General features: G+C 38.0%; 1 protein-coding gene across 1 annotated transcript in view; it reads right to left on the bottom strand.

The window, feature by feature from the left end:
- The window catches only part of st14a (ST14 transmembrane serine protease matriptase a), a 75,658-nt gene extending 50,064 nt beyond the window's left edge, over window positions 1-25,594 (bottom strand). Inside the window, exon 1 of the mRNA XM_061877860.1 lies at window positions 25,276-25,594. Within this exon, the coding sequence (XP_061733844.1) occupies window positions 25,276-25,317 (42 nt within the window). The 5' untranslated portion in view covers window positions 25,318-25,594. The remainder of the gene's footprint in view (window positions 1-25,275) is intronic.
- Window positions 25,595-26,615: the final 1,021 nt, after the last annotated feature.

Genomic DNA, 26,615 nt, shown 5'->3' with positions numbered 1-26,615 from the left:
GAAGAACATTAAGCGCTATTCAGTAGGATTTAAGGTCCAAGCTATTGAATATGCTAAAAAGAACAGTAAGCAGCTACGTTTTATTAATATACCGTAGCTGCGTGTGTCAAATAAGAGTCATTAAATGACTACCGCCTCCTGGTGGTAGAGGGTGCAAGATTGCAAGATCCTTCTTGCGACAACTCGGCTGCAGAAGAAGTGACGACAAGCAGCAAGAGAGAGCAGCGATCGTTTATTTTTTCCTCTAGGTTGTACTTTTAACATGGAGGATAACATATCTAAAATAAAACAGTTTTCTAAACTGGACTTTCAATCGAAGCAGGAGGTAATAAAGGAAGATGTCCATCAAGACAGAGAGACTTTTAAAACTGAAGAAAGATAAGGAAGACTTCTATAAACAAGTTATCGATGCTTTTGATCATAAGGAAGTGCGCATAGACTTCATTTATAAGTAAAGGTAAGACCATAATAACGTTTTTTTTATTAAATGAGCTTTTCATGACGGTATTCTTACATCACACTCAAATTTATAAGCGCAGGCCTAAATTTACCACATGCCTTTGGTAAGCTCCGTAGTGAGAAGAGGTTTTAAAATAATTAGCACATGCTTGCCTTTACCGCATGCCCTTGGTAAACGCCAGAGTGAGAAGAGGTTTTATATTAATTAGCGCCCCGGCGGCAATTCAAGGAAATACGGGAAGTCAAATTAATGACTTACTGTAAATAAGAGTTTGCAATAAGCGTTTGAAAAAAAAAGAGTTAAAAGTGTGGCCACATGCACATCCCTGCAGGACGAGGAATAGCTAAACATGTTTGACTCCACAACGAGGCTCACCGGTGTCACAATGTAAACAAACGGCATAGGTTGATCTACAACTGACATCCACTGTAATGATATCAAGCACAGGTACGTATCTAGTCGATACTACTATAATTATGTCGATATTTTTTGGAAACAAATCATTTTCATTCGTTTAAAAAAAAAAAAAAAATTATATTATGTTTATAAACTCCGAAAATATGTCCCTGGACACATGAGGACTTTGAATATGACCAATGTATGATCCTGTAACTACTTGGTAACACAGTGATACCCATATTTGTGGTATCATCTAAAACAAATGTAAAGTATTAAACAACAGAAGAATAAGTGAGTATTACATTTAAACAGAAGTGTAGATAGAACATGTTAACATAGAAAGTACGCAGATGAACAATGAACAAGCGGATTAATAATTAATTTTCTACCACTTTTCCTCAATAATGTTGACAAAATAATGGAATGATGAATTACACAATATGTTACTGCATATGTCAGCTGACTAATTAGGAGTTTTTGTTTGTTTACTTACTACTAAAAGACAAGTTGTTTCGTATGTCAACTGTTTTATTTAAGGACTTAACTGCAATAATAAACATATGTATAATGTACCCTAAGATTTTTTGTTAAAATAAAGCCAATAATGCAATTCTTTTGTGGTCCGAAAAGTACCAAAATAATTTTAGTACCGGTACCAAAATATTGGTATTGTTACAACCCTAACACTATATATATATATATATATATATATATATATATATATACACACATACATAAGTATATACACCTAATTGGGGGTTTAAATCACCAAAATGATTCCCGGACGCGGCCACCGCTGCTGCTCACTGCTCACCTCATCCCCCCGGGGGTGATCAAGGGTGATGGGTCAAATGAAGAAAATAATTTTGCCACACCTAGTGTGTGTGTGTGACAATCATTGGCAATATAACTTTAATACATACGCATATGTATGCGCACGCACACACACACACACACACACACACACACACACACACACACGCGCACACACACACGCACACGCACACGCACACCCACACGCACACGCACAGACTTAGACTTCCTTTTTATTGTCATTCAAATTTGAACTTTACAGCACAGATAAAGTTTCGTTACATAAGCTCATGGTAGTGCAGGATAAAAAAAGCAATAAGGTGCCTAAATAATTAGATAGATATATATAAATATATATAAAATAAATAAATAGATTACTGTACAGATGAATATATTGCACTTTTTCACATGCATCCACATTATGGATGTATGTTATATTGTCTTTTTTATTCCAGCAAGTTAATCCATTTTGGGGGGAGTTGAGGGGATAATTTAATTATGATGCGTTCAAGAGTCTTACAGCCAGAGGGAAGAAGCTGTTACAGAACCTGGAGGTTCTGCTTCGGAGGCTGCAGAACCTCTTTCTAGAGTCCAGCAGTGAAAACATTCCTTGGTTGGAGTAGGAGGAGTCTTTGCAGATTTTTTGAGCCCTGGTCAGGCAGCGGCTTTTTGCGATCTCCTGGATAGGAGGAAGATGAGTCCTGATGATCTCTTACGCCGTCTTCACCACTCTCTGGAGAGACTTCCAGTCTGAGGCATTGCAGGCTCCAGTCCAGACAGAGATGCTGTTGGTCAGCAGGCTCTCTATAGTGCCTCTGTAGAATGTGGTGAGAATGGGGGGAGGGAGCTTTGCTGTTTTTATCCGACGCAAAAAGTGCATGTGCTGCTGAGCTCTTTTTACAAGAGCTCCGGTGTGTAGGGACCAGGTCATATTGTCAATTAACTGCACCTCTAGGAACTTGGTGTTGCTTACCATCTCCACCGCTGTGCCGTTGATGTAGAGTTGAGCGTGGCTGGACTGGTCCCTCCTGAAGTCAACGATGATATCCTTGGTCTTGTTCACATTCGGGACCAGGTTGTTGGTTCTGCACCAGTCAACCAGAGGTTTCACCTCCTCCCTGTAGTCCATGTCATTGTTGTCACGGATGAGGCCCACTACTGTCATGTCGTCCGCATACTTCACAATGTGGTTAGTAGTGGACCTGGCGCAGCAGTCATGGGTCATCAACATGTACAGCAGCGGACTCAGGACGCAGCCCTGGGGGGGGGGAGCCGGTGCTCAGGGAGATGGCACTGGAGGTGTTGTTGCCCACTCTCACAGATTGGGGTCTGTCTGTGAGGAAGTCAAGCAGCCAGTTGCATAGGGGGGTACTGAATCTAAGGGGGGCCAGTTTGCTCGACAGGTGCTGCGGGATGATGGTGTTGAATGCTGAGCTGAAGTCCAGGAACAACATCCGCACGTGTGTCCTTTCCTTCCAGATGTTCTAAGCTCAGGTGGAGTGCAGAGGAGATGGCGTCCTCTGTGGAGCGGTTAGGGCGATAAGCAAACTGGTATGGGTCGAATGTGGGGGGAAGTCTGGAGACAATATATTACTTTACCAGCCTCTCGAAGCACTTCATTATGATGGGGGTGAGTGCAACGGGGCGGGAATCATTGAGGGAGGAGATTGTGGGTTTTTTAGGCACTGGGATGATTGTGGCCATCTTAAAGCATGATGGTACCACAGACTGGGTCAGCGAGATGTTGAAGATGTCTGTGAGAACCCCAGCCAGCTGGTCTGCACATCCCTTAAGCACCATGTCCCGAATGTCGTCAGGTCCCGGTGCTTTACGGGGGTTCACTCTCCTCAGGGTTTTCCGGACATTCGCTATATCCAGGTTGGCCGGCTGTTCATCAGGGCGAGGGATGGATTTTCTCACTGGAGTGGTGTTAAGTGCCTCAAACCTTGTCGGACACAAACTCTGCATATATAGTGCACATATATAGATATTCTGTCTCACACACACACACACACACACACACACACACACACACACACATACATACATATTTATATATATACACATATACATATATGTACACACACACACACACACACACACACCTGACATCAATATTTTGGTACAGACACCAAAATGTATTTCGATACGTTTCAAAATACAGGTGACCACAAAAAAATTGGCTTCATTTTAACAAGAAATTTTATGATAAATTAAACATATGTTTCTTATTGCAAACAAAGAAAAATGTTGTCATGAAATAAGATGTTAAAAATACTAGACAACTTGTCTTTTAGTACAAACCCTGTTTCCATATGAGTTGGGAAATTGTGTTAGATGTAAATATAAACGGAATACAATGATTTGCAAATCCTTTTCAACCCATATTCAGTTGAATATGCTACAAAGACAAGATATTTGATGTTCAAACTCATAAACTTTATTTTTTTTTGCAAATAATAATTAACTTAGAATTTCATGGCTGCAACACGTGCCAGAGTAGTTGGGAAAGGGCATGTTCACCACGGTGTTACATCACCTATTCTTTTAACAACCCTCAATAAACGTTTGGGAACTGAGGAAACTAATTGTTGAAGCTTTGAAAGTGGAATTATTTCCCATTCTTGTTTTATGTAGAGCTTCAGTCGTTTAATATAAGATGAATAGGATGAATAAGCGGTTATTCATCCTCTTCTTAAAAGACCTAACCTCGATCCTGACCTCATGGTAAACTACCGACCGGTGTCTCACCTTCCCTTTATTTCAAAAATCCTTGAAAAAATTGTTGCGGAGCAGTTAAATGAACACTTAGCGTCTAACAATCTATATGAAACCTTTCAATCCGGTCTCAGGGCAAATCACTCCACGGAGACAGCCCTCTCAAAAATGACTAATGATCTATTGCTAATGATGGATTCTGATGCGTCATCTATGTTGTTGCTCCTCGATCTTAGCGCTGCTTTCGATACCGTCGATCATAATATTTTATTAGAACGTATCAAAACACGAATTGGTATGTCAGACTTAGCCCTGTCTTGGTTTAACTCTTATCTTACTGATAGGATGCAGTGTGTCTCCCATAACAATGTGACCTCGGACTACGTTAAGGTAACGTGTGGAGTTCCCCAGGGTTCGGTCCTTGGCCCTGCACTCTTCAGCATCTACATGCTGCCGCTAGGTGACATCATACGCAAATACGGTATTAGCTTTCACTGTTATGCTGATGACACCCAACTCTACATGCCCCTAAAGCTGACCAACACGCCGGATTGTAGTCAGCTGGAGGCGTGTCTTAATGAAATTAAACAATGGATGTCCGCTAACATTTTGCAACTCAACGCCGAAAAAACGGAAATGCTGATTATCGGTCCTGCTAGACACTGACCTCTATTTAATAATACAACTCTAACATTTGACAACCAAATAATTAAACAAGGCGACACGGTAAAGAATCTGGATATTATCTTCGACCCAGCTCTCTCCTTTGAGGCACACATTAAAAGCGTTACTAAAACGGCCTTCTTTCATCTCCGTATTATCGCTAAAATTCGCTCCATTCTGTCCACTAAAGACGCTGAGATCATTATCCATGCGTTTGTTACGTCTCGTCTCCTGTAACGTATTATTTTCGGGTCTCCCCATGTCTAGCATTAAAAGATTACAGTTGGTACAAAATGCGGCTGCTAGACTTTTGACAAGAACAAGAAAGTTTGATCACATTACGCCTGTACTGGCTCACCTGCACTGGCTTCCTGTGCACTTAAGATGTGACTTTAAGGTTTTACTACTTACGTATAAAATACTACACGGTCTAGCTCCATCCTATCTTGCCGATTGTATTGTACCATATGTCCCGGCAAGAAATCTGCGTTCAAAGGACTCCGGCTTATTAGTGATTCCCAAAGCCCAAAAAAAGTCTGCGGGCTTTAGAGCGTTTTCCGTTCGGGCTCCAGTACTCTGGAATGCCCTCCCGGTAACAGTTCGAGATGCCACCTCAGTAGAAGCATTTAAGTCTCACCTTAAAACTCATTTGTATACTCTAGCCTTTAAATAGACTCCCTTTTTAGACCAGTTGATCTGCCGTTTCTTTTCTTTTTCTTCTATGTCCCACTCTCCCTTGTGGAGGAGGTCCGGTCCTATCCGGTGGCCATGTACTGCTTGCCTGTGTATCGGCTGGGGACATCTCTGCGCTGCTGATCCGCCTCCGCATGTGATGGTTTCCTGCTGGCTCCGCTGTGAACGGGACTCTCGCTGCTGTGTTGGATCCGCTTTGGACTGGACTCTCGCGACTGTGTTGGATCCATTGTGGATTGAACTCTCACAGTATCATGTTAGACCCGCTCGACATCCATTGCTTTCCTCCTCTCTAAGGTTCTCATAGTCATCATTGTCACCGACGTCCCACTGGGTCATTATTGTCACCGATGTCCCACTGGGTGTGAGTTTTCCTTGCCCTTATGTGGGCCTACCGAGGATGTCGTGGTGGTTTGTGCAGCCCTTTGAGACACTAGTTATTTAGGGCTATATAAGTAAACATTGATTGATTGATTGATAATAGTCCAGGGTCTACACTGTTGTATTTTACGCTTCATGATGCGCCACACATTTTCGATGGGAGACAGGTCTGGACTGCAGGCAGGCCAGGAAAGTACCCAAACTTTTATTTTACAAAGCCACACTGTTGTAACACTGGATGGTTCACTTCCCCATTGGTCCGGATGACACAATGTCGAATATTTCCAAAAACTATTTGAAATGTGGACACGTCAGACTACAGAACACTTTTCCACTTTGCATCAATCCATCTTAGATGATCTCGGGCCCAGAGAAGCCGGCGGCGTTTCTGGATGTTGTTGATAAATGGCTTTCGCTTTGCATAGTACAGCTTCAACTTGCAGTTACAGATGTAGCGACAAACTGTATTTAGTGACAGTGGTTTTCTGAAGTGTTCCTGAGCCCATGTCGTGATATCCTTTAGAGATTGATGTCGGTTTTTGATACAGTGCTGTCTGAGGGATTGAAGGTCACGGTCATCCAATGTTGGTTTCCGGCCATGCCGCTTACGTGGAGTGATTTCTCCAGATTCTCTGAACCTTTTGATGATATTATGGACCGTAGATGTTCAAATCCCTAAATTTCTTGCAATTGCACTTTGAGAAACATTGTTCTTAAACTGACTATTTGCTCACGCAGTTGTGGACAAAAGGGGTGTACTTTCTTGTGAAAAACTGAGCATTTTTTGGGAAGCGGTTTTTATACCCGATCATGGCACCCACCTGTTCCCAATTAGCCTGCACACCTGTGGGATGTTCCAAATAAGTGTTTGATGATTATTCCTCATCTTTAGCAGTATTTATTGCCACCTTTCCCAACTTCTTTGTCACGTGTTGCTGGCATCAAATTCTAAAGTTTATGATTATTTGCAAAAAAAAAATGTTTATGTGTTTGAACATCAAACATGTTGTCTTTGTAGCATATTCAACTGAATATGAGTTGAAAATGATTTGCAAATCATTGTATTCTGTTTATATTTACATCTTACACAATTTCCCAACTCATATGGAAACGGGGTTTGTATTTTGTCAACATTATTTATCTACTTGTTCATTAACTGATCACTTCCTGTTTTAACATGTTCTATCTGCACTTCTGTTCAAATGTAATAATCACTTATTCTTCTCTTCATTGATACTTTACATTAGTTTTGGCTGATACTACACGTTTGGGTACCAATGTGAAACCAAGTAGTTACAGGATCATACATTGGTCATAATTAAAGTCCTCATGTGTCCAGGGACATATTTTCTGAGTTTAAACACAATAAAAAAATACAAGATTTTGTGATAACGAAAAATAAAATTGTAATCATTGTAGTACTGACTATACAGTGTAAACTTGTTCAATGTTTTTTTGTTTAGATTTTTTTTATGTTTAAGTTTTTTTCATTTGCAGTACTGTACAGTACTTGTTTTTCCGTTTCTTATATATGTTTTAAGTCTGTAAAAACCCTAACCAAACACTTTATAAACTTTGTCAGACATTTTCTCACATCTTGCGTAAACACTAAGTTCAAACCTTTGTGGATTTAAAAAAATAAGTACAGTACACTACTGTATTAAAGAATGAAACCAACCCAGATTTTATCATAAAGCCCGCAGCACTTCCACACATAAACCAAGTCACATGCACCATTTTTTTTAATTTCCTATTGTGATGCCATAAACTGAAAGTAAAACTGTCCATATTGTTACTGCTTGAAATGATTCTTAATTCGTCAATCCAAGCAAAGTTTGCACATTTTACAATATAACTAAAACAATTCTTACTTACTGAACCGTCCCATGTGTAATGTCTGTAGAAGTGATTACATGCATACTTGCATGTTCTATCGTAATGTAATCGAGTTAGTGTCATTGGAATTAGCTAATATACTAACATGTGTACAAGTGTCTCTGTTAGTATTACTAACTTACAAAATCATTTTTGTATTTTTTCAGTTTCACTAATTCCTCAGTAAATTCACCAAAATATCACTGTGGAGTTATAGAGTCTGTTAAGCTGATAGGAGAGATAGCTTACGCAGCTAGTGGGTCCATGACTATGACTTCTGTTTTGTTTGATCACCCGTTTTACTGGCGTGTCACAGACACCGTTTGGAAACATTTAAAGGCAGTGGTTCTCAACCTTTTTTCAGTGATGTACCCCCTGTGAACATGTTTTTAATTCAAGTACCCCTAATCAGAGCAAAGCATTTTTGGTTGAAAAAAAGAGATAAGGAAGCAAAATACAGCACTATGTCGTCAGTTCCTGATTTATTAAATTGTATAACAGTGCAAAATATTGCTCATTTGTAGTGGTCTTTCTTGAACTATTTGGGAAAAAAGATATAGAAATAACAAAAAACTTTTTGAAAAATAAACAAGTGATTCAATCATAAATAAAGATTTCTACACATAGAAGTAATCATCAACTTAAAGTGCCCTCTTTGGGAATGTAATAGAGATCCATCTGGATTCATCAACTTCATTCTAAACATTTCTTCACAAAAAAATAAATCTTTAACATCAATATTTATGGAACATGTCCACAAAAAATCTAGCTGTCAACATTGAATATTGCATTGTTGAATTTTTTTTTCACAGTTTATGAACATGCATTCATATTTTTTTAAGTATTATTTTAAAAATATAATTATAAAGGATTTTTGAATTGTTGCTATTTTTAGAATATTTAAAAAAAATCTCACATACCCCTTGGCATACCTTCAAGTACCTCCAGGGGTACACGTACCCCCATTTGAGAACCACTGATTTAAGGTATGTAAATAAACATTTACAAAATATTTCTGTCCAAATAACTAATTGTACAATGTATAAGTATACAACTTGTATTCCGGTACGGCTACTATATGGAAAATATGTTTTTTCTTCTAACTTTTGGTGGATGCGAATTACTCTATAGTGCGGAAAATATGGTATTTTTCATATATTTTAAAATTGGAATTGGACTGTAAACTTTTAAAACAATAACAACAGAATATACTTTGTTACCTGAATAAAAATCACAACCAAAAGCAATACAACAAGTTAATGAGGGGGCGGGGCGCCCCTCAAATATACAATACAATAACACTTGAATATTGAACATGCAGGCAGAGGTGGTTAGGGTTACATGACTTAACTGACAGTCAAGCTAGGATCTTTGTAAACAAACTGCTCCCAGTTCACAAAGCTCCATACACCCAGGTGGGAGATATTATACCTTGGGACTTTTCGTTCAAGATTTGTTTTAATGCTATATTGATTGCTTTTGTGTGACCTCAAGTGAATGAAATCAAGCAAATACATTCAAGCATTTGCAGTTAAACGGGCAGCATCAATGACACGTATCTGCACACTTCTGTCTCATCCTGGCGACGGCGCCGTGGACGACGTCGAAGCGTTTGCACCTGAAAGCGTGTCTTTCTAGGTGGCGTTCACTAAAGTGTGGAAGATGAACGCCGGCAAGTCGCTGCTTGCGTACTCCAAGAATGTCGACCAGCCGCAGAATTGAGCAAATCGAGAGCTGAATGTCTTCTCGCGCGGCGAAGGACCGTTTACTTCGTTAGCCGCCATGGAGAAAAAGTAACCTTTATGCGTGAGTGACGTCTGTGTGGAGGAAGAGGAGGAGGAGGAAGGTTTCACTGGGTGAAATCCTGTCAAACCTGCTGGGCGGCGTGCGACAAGACAACAGCATTTTTAGTCCTGCTTTTGTAAGACACCATCAGCTGCAAGACTGACTCCGCTTACATCGCACACATAAACAGCGGGGGTGTCCTAACTTTTTCCACTGAGGGCCGCACACTAAAAAATGTAAACAAGCGGGGCCATCTTGATAGTTTTCATTTTTCAATTTGTAATATATAGATTTGTTCTAAACTGTAGGGCTCCTGTCACCTTTGTTCCTCAGCCGTGAAAATGTTAAAAATGGGTCATAAATTGTTTATTATTATTTTAGCAGAGTGGAAAAACAAGTTGACTTTATATGCCTAATTGTGTTTCATTGTAGCCATCAAACCATATCCAACTGTATTTACAAACCGCAGAGTACGTGAAAATACCCTTTAAAGATCACAAAATGCCACACATTCAGTTGGCTATTTGGAATGTTCCTGTAGATTCTACATCACGGTAGTAACACCTCTGCACTCTGACCACATTATTAGATCAGTCATACTGGGAATACACAAACATTGGAAAGAGATGTAGTGTTTATTAAAGATGTCCGATATTATCAGCCGATAAATGCTTTAAATTATCGGTATCGGTTTCAAAAAGTCAAATGTATGACTTTTTAAAAACGCCGCTGTACGGAGTGGTACACGAACATCGGGAGAAATACAGAGCAGCGTCTCCAAGTCGTACTTGCCAACTCTCCCGATTTTCCCGGTAGACTCCCGGATTTCAGTGCCCCTCCCGAAAATCTCCCGAGGCAACCATTTTCCTGAATTTCTCCCGATTTCCTCCCACACAACAATATTGGGGGCGTGCCTTAAAGGCGTTGCCTTTGAGTGCCGGCCCAATCACACAATATCTATGTTTTATAACACACACACACACAAGTGAATACAAGGCGTACTTGGTCAACAGCCACACAGGTCACACTGAGGGTGGCCGTATAAACAACTTTAAAGGCCTACTGAAATGAGATTTTCTTATTTAAACGGGGATAGCAGGTCCATTCTATGTGTCATACTTGATCATTTCACGATATTGCCATATTTTTGCTGCAAGGATTTAGTAGAGAACATCCATGATAAAGTTGGCAACTTTCGGTGCTAAGAGAAATGCCCTGCCTCTACCGGAAGTCGCAGACGATGACGTCACCCATGTGATGGCTCCTCACATATTTACATTGTTTTTAATGGGAGCCTCCAACAACAAGAGCTATTCGGACCGAGTAAACGACAATTTCCCCATTAATTTGAGCGAGGATGAAAGATTTGAGGATATTGATAGTGACGGACTAGAAAAAATAAAATAAAAATAGAAATAAAAGTACGAAACAAAAAAACTAAATTGCATTGGGACGGATTCCGATGTTTTTAAACACATTTACTAGGATAATTCTGGGAAATCCCTTATCTTTCTATTGTGTTGCTAGTGTTTTAGTGAGTTAAATAGTACCTGATAGTCGGAAGGGTGTCTCCACGACATGCATCTACTGGGAAAATGTCAGACCCCTCCATGATTTCTAAGTGGGAGAACTTGCAAAATAGCAGGGTGTTCAAAGTTCAAATACTTATTTTCTTGACTGTGGATATATATATATATATATATATATATATATATATATATATATATATATATATATAAATAAAAGAGATGCGCTGATAGGCAATTATATCATCCGCAACCACATCACTAAAGTGGTCATCCACCCGCATCAACATTTTATCAACACCGCCCGCCACCCGCCCGTTGTTATATATCAGGGGTCGGCAACTTTTACCACTCATAGATCTAATTTGACCCGTTTCACAGAGTATAGAAGACAATGGGAGCCGCAAACATTCTCACGACTCTTTGCTGGTGCTTATCCAGATAACGAGATTAAGGGCGTGCCATGAAGCTATTGCCTTTGACACCTTCAACAACACGTACAAACTGCTTGCCAGTCCAGCAACATGTTGTGTCAGCCTCCGCGGAAACACGTACAAGATTGAAAGGCAATACTGGGTGACACAGAGTACACTGATGGTTGTGATATAAACAATTTTAACACTCTTACTTATATGTGCCACACTGTGAAACCACACCAAACAGGAATGACAAACACATTTCGGGAGAAAATTCTCACAGTAACACAACATAAACGCAACACAACAAATACCCATAATCCTTTGCATCCATGAGTCTTCCTGACTATATTATACACCCCGCTAGCACTAAACCCCGCCCACCTTACCAACGCACGGGTTGTATATATATATATATATATATATATATATATATATATATATATATACACACACACATACTGTACATACATACATATATGCATGTGTGTGTTTTTGTCTCACGAAAGGATTGTGAATGATAGACAATTGTAAAAAAAAAAAAAAAAATTTAAGTGCACTTTCACTTTAATAAGAAGGAAAACTGGTCATAATGAGTCCCACATATCAGAATGTGGAACGATTCAACAAATCATTTGAAAATAAAGACTATATATGGACTCTCAGTAATCGAGTAATCTATCGATCAGTGCAGTGGTTGTCAAACTGTGATACATGTACCACTAGTGGTACGTCAAAGAACCATCTCATTAGGTGAGTTGTGTTTTATTTTCCTAAATCAAACACATTGTTACTGTTCAAACTGTGTGCAATGTTACTGACACCCCAAATAAATAATTACATTGTTAAATAAAACCTCTGCACTGTTTTTAATGTATACTTAGGGCTACTGTGCTACTGTCTTTTAAAGTTGCTCATTATGTGGTACTTGGAGAGGTAAGTGTTTTCTGAGGTGGTACTTGGTGGGCAAAGTTTGAGAAACACTGGATTCATTGGTTCGATTAATCGACACGGAAAACATTTATTTGTATTATTAAATGCACATAATCAACACTGACATTAAAAAATATGTTTGCGTCTGGATTTTTTTAAACTTGTACACTCCGACGATTAATCGAAGCGAGGGAATATAAACCAAATCTTTTTTTTCTAATTGCACGACTGGATGACTGGTCACAGCCCTTTTATGAGGGACATTTTGTCTCGAAGACTTGAACACACCACAGTCCCTCCCATAACAATTAACACCACTCGTCCTCTGTCATTCCTTTGGAGGCGAGAGGACGCCAGCAAGCGGCAGAAACAAGTCCCAACATGGCTGACGAGCGGTTGGAATCCGCTCCTGCCGTGCACCCCCGTGACCCAACATTCCCACTCTCATTCAGTCCACCTGAACGTGTCTTTCCTCCTTGCACGTGCCATCCTGGTTACCATAGAAACAGCACACATGTTGTGCTAGCATTTGACCAGAATGTTTTATATACTTTTATGCACTGTGACAGGAAGGGATGTGCGGACCCATATTGAAATGTCGACACCGCCGATACCACGTGTTTGTGCTGGGATATTCTCGCATCGTAGTAACAATACTTTTAGTTATTTCAGATAATGTACGTCAAGACCAAAAAAGTCAATGGAGGATGTTCAGTGGAATGAATCGTACTTATTACAATTCTTCATCGGATCAAAAAAAAAAAAAAAGTGTGTAGATGATCTATATATGCTGTACAGCTTTTCTTTAGAAAAGTGCTATTAGAGATGTCCGATAATGGCTTTTTTGCAGATATCCGATATTCCAATTTTGTCCCACTCTTACTTAACGATTCCAATATCAACCGATACCGATACATACAGTCGTGGAATTAACACATTAGTATGCCTAATTTTGTTGTGATGCCCCACTAGATGCATTAAACAACGTAACAAGGTTTTCCTAAATAACTCAACTCAAGTTAAGGAAATTTTTTTTTTATTGCACTCACAAAGTGCATTATTTTTTTTTAACATGCCTCAAAACAGCAGCTTGGAATTTGGGACATGCTCTCCCTGAAAGAGCATGAGGAGGTTGAGGTGGGTGCGGGGGTGTGGTTGAGTTGGGTTTGTGAGGGGGTTGCATATTGTAGCGTCCCGGAAGAATTAGTGCTGCAAGGGCTTCTGGGTATTTGTTCTGTTGTGTTTTTGTTGTGTTACGGTGATGTTCTCCCGAAATGTGTTTGTCATTCTTGTTTGGTGTGGGTTCACAGTGTGGCGCATATTTGTAACGGTGTTAAAGTTGTTTACACGGCCCCCCTCAGTGTGACCTGTATGGCTGTTGACCAATTATGCCTTGCATTCACTTGTGTGTGTGAAAAGCCGTAGATGATATGTGATTGGGTCGCCATGCTAAGCCAGTGCCTTTAAGGATTATTGTCGCTCCGTACTTCTCCCTATGTCCGTGTACCGTACAGCGACGTTTAAAGAGTCATAAATTTTACTTTTTGAAACCGATACCGATAATTTCCGATATTACATTTTAAAGAATTTATCGGCCGATAATATCAGCAGTCCGATATTATCGGACATCTCTAGTAAACATGTTTATCTATTTCATGGAGGAAAGTAGTTAACCGTAGAACTGTCACCCAATGTTATTAAAAAGTCCATCTATTTTCTACCGCTTATTCCCTTTTGGGGTTGCGGGAGGTGCTGGCGCCTATCTCAGCTACAATCGGGCGGAGGGCGGGGTACACCCTGGAGTATTGATTTGAAATCGAGAATCATTTTGAATCGAATCGCACCCAAAGATTCACATACCGAATGTTCACGTAATTTCACGTTAACACGTTCATTTAAGTGAATTGTGAATTACTTTTTATGCTCACTGAAGTTCTTAATAATAATTGTACTTTAATGCTTTGATTATTGTACTCATGTCCTTTGTTGTGGTGTGAAAAATCATTTTAATGTACTTTGTGGGATTTTGTAGTGTTTTTTCTGTTGTTATTCACACACTTCCTCAATATACTTCACAATGTCAAATAAGTTTTGATTGATTGATTGATACTTTTATTAGTAGATTGCACAGTACAGTACATATTCCGTACAATTGACCACTAAATGGTAACACCCGAATAAGTTTTTCAACTTGTTTAAGTCGGGGTCCACGTTAATCAATTCATGGTACAAATATAATACAGTCATCACACAAGTTAATCATCATAGTATGTACATTGAATTATTTACATTATTTACAATGTCATTTACAAGTCAATGTCTGTATTCTTTATGCTGAGAAAAACATATTATTTACAATTATAGCAGACATATTTGGTCTATTTGCACAGGTGTACTACACTTTTTTAATTATTTTTGCGATGTGGCACCTATTGTTTTATTTTGTTATTTTAATTCACCTATTTTTTGTACAGGGTTTTGAGATTTTTATCTGTGAAAAGTGCTTTTTACATCAAATTTACTGACATACTAAAGTAACGGTATTGCCGATACCAGCCTGAATTTTTCTTACGTGTGTGTATTTTTTTTTTTAATATATATATATATATATATATATATACACTGTATATTACTAAAAACCACTGGTATTGCACATCACTAGTAATAGGGATGTAACTAGGGTTGTCCCGATACCAATATTTTGGTATCAGAACCAAAATGTATTTTGATACTTTTAAATACAAAGGGGACCACATAAAATGTCATTATTGTCTTTACCTATAAATGTAATGATACATACAGTGGGGCAAAAAAGTATTTAGTCAGCCACCGATTGTGCAAGTTCTCCCACTTAAAATGAGGACGGAGGTCTGTAATTTTCATCATAGGTACACTTCAACTGTGAGAGACAGAATGTGAAAAAAAAAATCCATGAATTCTTATTGTAGGAATTTTAAAGAATTTATTTGTAAATTATGGTGGAAAAGAAGTATTTGGTCAACCATTCAAAGCTCTCACTGATGGAAGGAGGTTTTGGCTCAAAATCTCATGATATATGGCCTCATTCTTTCCTTAACACGGACCAATCATCCTGTCCCCTTAGCAGAAAAACAGCCTCAAAGCATGATGTTTCCAACCTCATGCTTCACAGTAGTTATGGTGTTCTTGGGATGCAACTCAGTATTCTTCTTCCTCCAAACACGACGAGTTGAGTTTATACCAAAAAGTTCTATTTTGGTTTCATCTGACCACATGACATTCTCCGAATCCTCTGAGTTGCATCCCAAGAACACCATACCTACTGTGAAGCATGGGGGTGAAACATCATGCTTTGGGGCTGTTTTTCTGCTAAGGAGACAGGACGATTGATCCGTGTTAAGGAAAGAATGAATGGGGCCATGTATTGTGAGATTTTGAGCCAAAACCTCCTTCCATCAGTGAGATCTTTGAATGGTTGACCAAATGATAATTTTCCACCATAATTTACAAATAAATTCTTTAAAATTCCTACAATGTGAGATCCTGGATTTTTTTTTCCACATTCTGTATCTCACAGTTGAAGTGTACCTGTGATGAAAATTACAGACCTCTGTCATCATTTTAGGTGGGAGAACTTGCAAAATCGGTGGCTGACTAAATACTTTTTTGCCCCACTGTAAACATATGTTTATTATCAATCAAAGAAGAATGTTGTCATGAAATAAGATGTTGAACATACTCGAAAACTTGCAAACAAACAAAGACTCCTAATTAGTCTGCGGACATACGCATTAACATATTGTGTCAATTTTCATTCTATTATTTTGTCTACATTATTAATCTACTTCAGGGGTCGGGAACCTTTTTGGCTGAGAGAGCCATGAAAGCCAAATATTTCAAAATGTATTTCCGTGAGAGCCATATCATATTTTTCAACACTAAGTACAACTAAATGCGTGCATTTTTAAGTAAGACCAACATTTTTAGAGTATAATAAGTCTCTTATTCTTTTTAATAACATTGTTATTCTGAAGCTAACCAATAATAAATAAATTGTCATGTCTGTTGATCATGATTTTGTTTGGCCATGTGCTGTTTGTCTTTTGGACTCTTTTTTTAAATTCCTGTTTTTTTCCACTCCCTTGTCTGGTTTCCCTGGTTACTCATTTTGTCCACCTGTCTCTGGTGGACAAAATGCCCGCTCACCTGCTTCCCGAGCACTAATCAGAGGCAGTATTTAAGCTTGTCTTTGCCAGTCAGTCGCCCTGTGCTGACTTGTTTCATGCCTTGCCATAGTTTCGTGCTTCATGCCATGCCAAGTAAGTTTTGTTTGATTTATGTTTTTAGTCTGTTTATGCGTTAGCTTTGTTTTTTAGCCCAAGTTGTGCCTCCGCTGTGAGCAATTTTTGTTAGTATATTTTTTTAGTTAAAATTAAATCATGTTTTTACCTAAATGCAATGTCCCGAGTAGTCCGTCTGCCTTCCTGGGAGAACGACCTCGCAGCAAGCTGCAACCCCCCCCTGCCATTGTGACATGAAATACTTCTTACCATTAATGCCACTTCTTGAACAGATGCGGTAGAAAACGGATGGATGGATTTAAATGCATGAGAATTTTTTTGTATTTTGCACGTTATTTTCAGCACTGTGATTACCAGCGAAATTATTCATAATTATCGCGTTAAGCAATGTCAGCTAAGATTTATCTGAGAGCCAGATGCAGTCATCAAAAGAGCCACATATGGCTCTAGAGCCATAGGTTCCCTACCCCTGATCTACTTGTTCATTTATTGATCACTTCCTGTTTCAACATGTTCTATCTACACTTATGTTCAAATGTAATAATCACTTATTCTTCTCTTGTTTCAAATTTCACATTAGTTTTGGCTGATACTACACATTTGGGTATCAATCCGATACCAAGTAGTTACAGGATCATAAATTGGTCATAATTAAAGTCCTCATGTGTTTTATAAACAATAAAAAAAAAAAAATATTTTGTGACGTAATCATTGTAGTATCGACTATGTACGACTATTGTACTTGGTATCGTTACAGTGGATATTTTTATACATCCACCACGATGTGTAGTGAAGCATGTTTAGCTGTTCCTCGTCCTACAGGGATGATACTGTACTTGTAAGAAACTTGTCTCCTTGGAGTGATTAAGAAGTAGCTAAAACACTGTGTAGGTACGTTAGCGGCTAGCGAGCCGTGTTTTAGAGTATCGCTTGCAGAGTGGCGCTTCAGTGTTTATAGCCTCAACTTTATCGTTAGTTTTTAAACCAAAATACGTCCCTTTTCTGTCTCCACATTGTTTCTGCTTGCAAATGCTATGTGTGTGTGTTGACTCGCACGCGCCTCAACTCATATAAAAAAGTACCTGTATTTGGACAAAAACAGTATACCTATTTTTAATTAATTAGCACTGCAGTACTTTATAGTCTGGGTATATCGTACAACCCTAGAAATTCCAGACGGCTAGTATTTTATTTTTTTTAATAGTCATTATCGTAAAACCGCAAATGACACTTCGAAAATGTCAGGGCGATACTGCTCTTTTCCTGGAAAATGGATAGCTAGCTTGAATGCTAACAGGAATACAAGGCATGATACAAACAACACATGTTAATTTTACACCCAAAATTGAGTAATACTCCAAGATAAACATTTTTACACACTAAAAACAAAATATTATGGCTCTAACGGAAGTTACAATTATAAGTCAGTGTTTTTTCTGGCACGAAAAAAGTATTGTGTGTTTAATTATTTTTTAATAAAACTTGGTAAAAAGTATTTCAGTCTGTGTATAAGTCCTTTTAGAGCACATTGAACAATTCCATGATACTTCACTCGTGTGTACACAGAAAGTAGATAATTTTATTTTATTTCGTTTTATTCTTAAATTGTATTTTTATGTTGGTTATGTTGATGTTTTTCGAAGCACCGAAAAAAAAATAGCTGTTGATAAAATGATTCTGATTTTAATAGTAATGATAACCGCGATCATTTTAGTCGCAATAACTGTGATATGGATTGTTCATATCGTTAGATCCCCACGGTGGACAATGCGAAAGAAGCAATAAAAATGCATTCAAACATAACTTTTAAACCAAACATGCAAAATCGCAAATAATGCCTGAAATAATGTATCTTTGTGAGTTTTACTACAAAACATTTACTAGAACATATGCTTGTTTTAAGGCTGGCAAACACAAAAAATGTTTTTTTTTTCAATATGACAGTAATGTTCTTAGAATCCTGAGATAATGCAAAAAAAGCAATAAATGTGTTTTCAAACATACAGTAACTCTTAATCCATCCATCCATCCATCCATTTTCTACCGCTTATTCCCTTTCGGGGTCGCGGGGGGCGCTGGCGCCTATCTCAGCTACAATCGGGCGGAAGGCAGGGTACACCCTGGACAAGTCGCCACCTCATCACAGGGCCAACACAGATACATGCAAAATGTCTAATAATGCCTGGAATATTGAAGTTTTGTGAGTTTTACTAGAAACATTTTCTTTTGTAAGGTTTGCAAATATACATTTTTTTTGACTCAATATGACTGCAATGTTCTTAGAATCCTGAGGGAATGCGAAAAAAAAGCTATTAAAATGTATTCAAACATAACTCCTAAACCAAACATGCAAAATGTCTAATAATGCCTGGAATAATGTATCTTTGTGAGTTTTACTTGAAAAATTTTATTTTGTAAGGTTCGCAAAGATACAAATTTGTGTTTTACCCAATATAAACAGTATTGTTCTTAGAATCCTAAGATAATACAAAAAAAGGAATAAAAATTTATTCAAGCATAACTCCTAAACCAAACATGCAAAATGGCTAATAATGCCTGGAATAATGTATCTTTTTGACTTTTACTAGAAAAATTATACTTTGTAAGGTTTGCAAAGATACAAATTAGTTTTTACCCAATATGGCAGTATTGTTCTTAGAATCCTAAGATACCGGTAATGCAAAAAAAGCGATACAAATTCATTCAAATATAACTCCTAAACAAAACATTCAAAATGTCTAATAATGCCTGGAATAATGTATCTTTGTGAGTTTTACTAGAAAAATTATATTTGGTAAGGTTTGCAAAAATACAAATGTGTTTTTGTATCCAATGTCAGTATTGTTCTTAGTATCCTGAGATAATACAAAAAAAGCAATACAAATGTATTCAAACATAACTCCTAAACCAAACATGCAAAATGGCTAATAATGCCAGGAATAATGTATCTTTGTGAGTTTTACTAAAATATATATATATTTTGTAAGGTTTGCAAAAATAAAAATGTGTTTTCTTACCCAATATGACATTATTGTTCTTAAAATCCTGAGATAATATGAAAAAAGTAAAACAAATGTATTCAAACATAACTCCTAAACCAAACATGCAAAATGGTTAATAATCCATCCATCCATCCATCCATCCATCATCTTCCGCTTATCCGAGGTCGTGTCGCGGGGGCAGCAGCCTAAGCAGAGAAGCCCAGACTTCCCTCTCCCCAGCCACTTCGTCCAGCTCTTCCCGGGGGATCCCGAGGTGTTCCCAGGCCAGTCGGGAGACATAGTCTTCCCAACGTGTCCTGGGTCTTCCCCGTGGCCTCCTACCAGCTGGACGTGCCCTAAACACCTCCCTAGGGAGGCGTTCGGGTGGCATCCTGACCAGATGCCCGAACCACCTCATCTGGCTCCTCTCGATGTGGAGGAGCAGCGGCTTTACGTTGAGATCCTCCCAGATGACAGAGCTTCTCACCCTATCTCTAAGGGAGAGCCCCGCCACCCGGCGGAGGAAACTCATTTCGGTTAATAATGCCTGGAATAATGTATCTTTGTGAGTTTTACCAGAAACTTTATATTTTGTAAGGTTTGCAAAGATACACATTAGTTTTTTTTTACCCAACGTTATGTTCTTAGAATCTTGAGATAATGTGAAAAAAGGAATAAAAATTTATTCAAACATAACTCCTAAACCAAACATGCAAAATATCAACTAATGCCTGGAATAATGTATCTGTGTGAGTTTTACTAGAAAAATTATATATTGTAAGGTTTGCAAAGATAAAAATGTGTTTTTTTTACTCAATGTGTCAGTATTGTTCTTAGAATCCTGAGATTAGACGAAGAAAAGCAATACAAATTTATTCAAATATAACTCCTAAACCAAACATGCAAAATGGCTAATAATGCCTGGAACAATATATCTTTTTGCGTTTTACTAGACAAATTATATTTTGTAAGGATTACGAAGACACAAATTAAGTTTTTGACCCAATATGATAGTATTGTTCTTAGAATCCTGAAATAATACGAAAAAAGCAATACAAATTAATTTAACATAACTCCTAAACCAGGCCTGGGCAATTATTTTGACTCGGGGGCCACAGTTAGAGAGAAAAATGTGTCTGGGGGCCAGTATATCTATTTTTAGGAACACTATTACAAAACCTCTCAGTAATGTCCGATTGAATGCTAAAAACGTTATGACAGACCGCCTTAAAAAACGAAAATTGATTTTTACATTTTTTTTACCCAATATGACCGTATTGTTCTTAGAATCCTGAGATAATATGAAAAAAGGAATAAAAAATTATTCAAACATAACTCCTAAACCAAACATTAAAAATATTTTACAATGCCTGGAATAATGTATCTTTTTTGCGTTTTACTAGAAGAATTATATTTTGTAAGGTTTGCAAAAATACAAATTTGTTTTTTACCCAATGTCAGTATTGTTCTTGGTATCCTGAAATAATACAAAAAAAGCAATACAAATTTATTCAAACATAATTCTAAAACCAAACATGCAAAATGGCTAATAATGCCTGGAATAATGTATCTTTGTGAGTTTTACTAGAAAAAATATATTTTGTAAGGTTTGCAAAGATACAAATTCGTTTTTTTACCCAATATGACCGTATTGTTCTTAGAATCCTGAGATAATACGAAAAAAGCAATATAAATTAATTTAACATAACTCCTAAACCAGGCCTGGGCAATTATTTGACTCGGGGGCCACAGTTAGAGAGAAAAATGTGTCTGGGGGCCAGTATATCTATTTTTAGGAAAACTATTACAAAACCTCACAATAATGTCCGATTGAATGCTAAAAACGTTATGACAGACCGCCTTAAAAAACGAAAATGGATTTTTTGCAATTTTCTATGAACGATAAAACACTGAATATTGACAACATATGAATGTCACACCCCTTTCGATCAACATATTTTACAAACAAGTGAAACACAAAAAAAATGCAACTAACAGTGAAATACGAACACAAAGAATACACATTAAACCCACCTATAATCTGATATATCAGATATTTCCTGAATTTCCCTCTGGGATCAATAAAGTACTTTCTATTCTATTCTATAGCTTATCTATATCTTATAATGTTAGACCCGCTCGACATCCATTGCTTTTGGTCCCCTAGAGGGGGGGGGGTTGCCCACATATGCGGTCCTCTCCAAGGTTTCTCATAGTCATCATTGTCACCGACGTCCCACTGGGTGTGAGTTTTCCTTGCCCTTATGTGGGCCCTACCGAGGATGTCGTGGTGGTTTGTGTTGTGGTTTATGCAGCCCTTTGAGACACTAGTGATTTAGGGTTGTATAAATAATCATTGATTGATTGATTGATTGATTGATTGATATACCACTAAGCCAGTGGTTCTTAACCTTGTTGGAGGTACCGAACCCCACCAGTGTCATATGTGCCCTTCTTTAGTGAAAAATGAAATGTTTTTTTTTTTTTTTCAAATTCAAGACAGTTATATGTTTTTTGCAACACTTTAATATGGGGAACATATTCTAAGTAACAAATACTTAATTTAGAGTTATTTGGACACCAGGGGAACATATTTTCAGTAATAGAGACATAGAGTTATTTGGTTAGGGTTAGGGTCATAATAAGGCTGTGCCGAATAAGGTATCAATAAGTACTTAATAATGACTAGTTAAGAGCCAATATGTTACTAATTTGCATGTTAATAAGCCAGTAATTTATGGTGTATATGTTCCCCATACTAAAGTGTTACCATGTTTTTTTTCACTGGTGCACAAATTGAACTGTGCATGAACATCACCTTCTTCAAACAACAAAACCAACAGTGCATAAACTCACAACAAATTACACACCTGCAAATCAGTCAGCGGTTGCTGTATCCGTAATATGCCGATAGGGAGGAGTTTTTTACACAATGAATCGGGTGTGTTTTTACCTCCGCCGAACCCCTGAGCCCGACTCACCAAACCCCTAGGGTTTGATGGAACCTAGGTTAAGAACCACTGCACTAAGCTTTAGAACTGTGTTGTGAAAATCTCCTTTCGCGTCTGTGGAAACGCTTCCCGCCCACATTGCTTGGTGCCTCGTCTGAGCTGCAGTGACGTAGATGACCATAGTAACTAATTAGATGACCATAGTAACTAATTAGATTATCATAGTAACTGATATATCATCCATAGGTGCCGATTACTGCACATCATAATGGCAGATACACTTTCCATCTTAAAGGCCTACTGAAACCCACTACTACCCACCACGCAGTCTGATAGTTTATATACCAATGATGAAATATTAACATTGCAACACATGCCAATACGGCATTTTTAGTTTACTAAATTGCAATTTTAAATTTCCTGGGACTTTTTTCATGAAAATGTCGCGTAATGATGACGTGTGCGGAAGACATCACGGACTGTTATGAATATGAACGCTGCACACACACAGCTAAAAGTCGTCTGCTTTAACGGCATATTTACACAGTATTTTGGACATCTGTCTTGCTGAATCTTTTGTAATTTGTTCAATTAATATTGGAGAAGTCAAAGTAGAAAGATGGAGTTGGGAAGCTTTAGCCTTTAGCCACACAAACGCACGGTGATTCCTTGTTTTAAATTCACGGAGTTGAAACTTTACTATGGATCACAGCGGACATGGATCCCGACCACTTGTCAACCAGCAGGTTTCGGTGAAAAAATTGTGGTTAAAAAATCGCCACTTACCGGATATCAGCTGAGCTTGCGCCTCCCTTACAGCTGCCGTCGACTTCTCCGAGACACTGCGCGTCAACACCCGGCCGTGGACTTACACTTCCGACTATCAGGTACTGTTAAACTCACGAAAACACTAGCAACACAATAGAAAGATAAATAGATTTCCCAGAATTATCCTAGTAAATGTCTCTAAAAACATATGAATCCGTCTCAATGCAACGTGATTGCAATCGCGTTTTTTTTTTCTAGTCCATCGCTATCAATATTCTCAAACAAGAATCTTTCATCCTCGCTCAAATTAATGGGGAAATTGTCGTTTTCTCGGTCCGAATAGCACTTTTTGTTGGAGGCTCCCATTAAAAACAATGTGAATATGTGAGGAGCCATCAACAGGTTACGTAATCGTCTGCGACTTCCTGTAGAGGCAGAGCTTTTCTCTTAGCACCGAAAGTTGCGAACTTTATCGTGGATGTTCTCTACTAAATCCTTTCAGCAAAAATATGGCAATATCGCGAAATGATCAAGTATGATAGTGGTTCTCAACCTATTTTCAGTGACGTACCCCCTATGAACATTTTTTTTAATTTAAGTACCTTCTAATCAGAGCAAAGCATTTTTGGTTGAAAAAAAAGATAAAGTAAAATACAGCACTATGTCATCAGTTTCTGATTTATTAAATTGTATAACAGAGCAAAATATTGCTCATTTGTAGTAGTCTTTCTTGAACAATTTGGAAAAAAAGATATAAAAATAACTAAAAACTTGTTGAAAAATAAACAAGTGATTCAATTATAAATAAAGATTTCTACACATATAAGTAATCATCAACTTAAAGTGCCCTCTTTGGGGATTGTAATAGAGATCCATCAACTTTATTCTAAACATTTCTTCACAAAAAATATATCTTTAACATCAATATTTATGGAACATGTCCACAAAAAATTTAGCTGTCAACACTGAATATTGCATTGTTGCATTTCTTTTCACAGTTTATGAACTTACATTCATATTTTGTTGAAGTATTATGCAATAAATATATTTATAAAGGTTTTTTGAATTTTTACTAGTTTTAAAATATTTTTTCTTAAATCTCACGTACCCTTTGGCATACCTTCAAGTACCCCCAGGGGTAAACGTACCCCCATTTGAGAACCACTGAAGTATGACACATAGAATGGACCTGCTATCCCTGTTTAAGAAAATGTCATTTCAGTAGGCCTTTAAAGAGATAAAAAAATATTTGGGAATGTCCAGCGGACCAGATTGAAATGTTCAACGGGCCGCAAGTGACCCACGGGCCTTAATTTGCCCAGGAATGTCCTAAACCAAACATTCAAAATGTCTAATAATGCTTGGAATAATGTATTTTTGTGAGTTTAACTAAAAAATATATCTTTTGTAAGGTTTGCGAGGCAAAATTTGTTTTTTGTACTCAATTTGACAGCATAACTGTCAGTATCTGTCTCTATATTTATCAATCATTTCGTGTCCCTGAACGCCACACACTGCTGCTTCTCTGGCCACCTGATGACGTCACACGAGAAGAGTTCAACAGCGGCTTACACTGCAAACGCATTTAAACGTCAACCAACGCAAGAAACGATCGCAAGAAGATCGATCTCACCTGAGTGGGGGTGTACTTCAAGCCGCTGTCCATGAAGTCCATCCAGGAGGGTTCCGAGTGAGGAAATAAAAACACCTGAACGTCACCTTTCCTTTCTGTAACCTCCAACAGTCTTCCAATCTCCGAGGTGTACTGAAGTGTCCACCAACGAGGGGCAAAAAGCACAGAAATCTTCACAAAACCTTCTTAAAAGTCGTTTTTGTTTCCTCCCCGGACAGGTGGAAGTGTCCCACGGTGCGTGTCGACTACCTACAAGAGAGGGAAACGAAAGAGCAGGAAAAAAAACGTATTTCCGGAAACTTGGGGCCAGGTATCTGTCTCCTTAGCCCCGCCCTTAACTCACGCACCTGTTAACACTTCCTGTTTACTTGTCGCCAACCTTTTTAAAAACCTTTTTTTTACACAAATAATTCACACCAAGGACGCAAAAAACGTGTTAAAAGATCCTAATGTAACTACAAGGTATTATAATTCAGCTATGACCGCATGGTGATGCAATAAATAAACAAAATATAACACGGACTACTTATCCGTGCGGATGACTACATTCCGACATTTTATTCCATTTTATTGACAAGAAACGCATTTGGACTGCGGTTATTGATCCAGTATCAGTTATGTTGAGGCTGATCTATTTTTGGTATCGGTTATGAGATTTGATATGAGTGTGGACGTGATTCACCTGTGCTGACTCACCTGGTCCGCCGTGACACGTCAGGTCGCCGCAGGAAATCCCGAATATCAACGAGATGACTCGTGTCATTTCGTTTCCACTCGTGTTTTTACTGGAAAAACTTTGTAGCGTGCAAAAAACAACAGTTTAACAAGCTTTCCGCGACGCAGTAAAATTATTTTGTTTTTTAAAAGGAAAATTAAGGCTTTAACTGGCATCAAAACGTATTAAATATGTTTTCCAGAGGCATTAAAAATGTAATACAATTGCAATGGGCAACAAAAAGACAACAAAACAAACCCATTTTTTCCAATTGGGGGGAAAAAAATGCACTTCAAAATGTTCAATATTTATTAAGGTGTGAGTTTGGCAAAATGAAATTGGGCGCCCATTTTATTTTGTTGTTTGCTTCCCTTTTTAGGATAACTAAGTGATTGACCTTCCGTTCACGATGGTTAAAAATAATACAGTATTGGAAACTAGAAAAAATTCCTGTGAATATTTTGACTAGCCCGTTATCTGAACCTCTGCTTGACATTACCGTGAATTGATTAACGTGGACCCCGACTTAAATAAGTTGAAAAACGTATTCGGGTGTTACCATTTAGTGGTCAATTGTACGGAATATGTACTGAACTGTGCAATCTACTAATAAAAGTTTCAATCA

The sequence above is a fragment of the Nerophis ophidion genome, linkage group LG18, assembly GCF_033978795.1.
Source record: "Nerophis ophidion isolate RoL-2023_Sa linkage group LG18, RoL_Noph_v1.0, whole genome shotgun sequence".
Taxonomy (NCBI): domain Eukaryota; kingdom Metazoa; phylum Chordata; class Actinopteri; order Syngnathiformes; family Syngnathidae; genus Nerophis; species Nerophis ophidion.
This window is presented reverse-complemented; position numbering and strand designations above follow the sequence as displayed.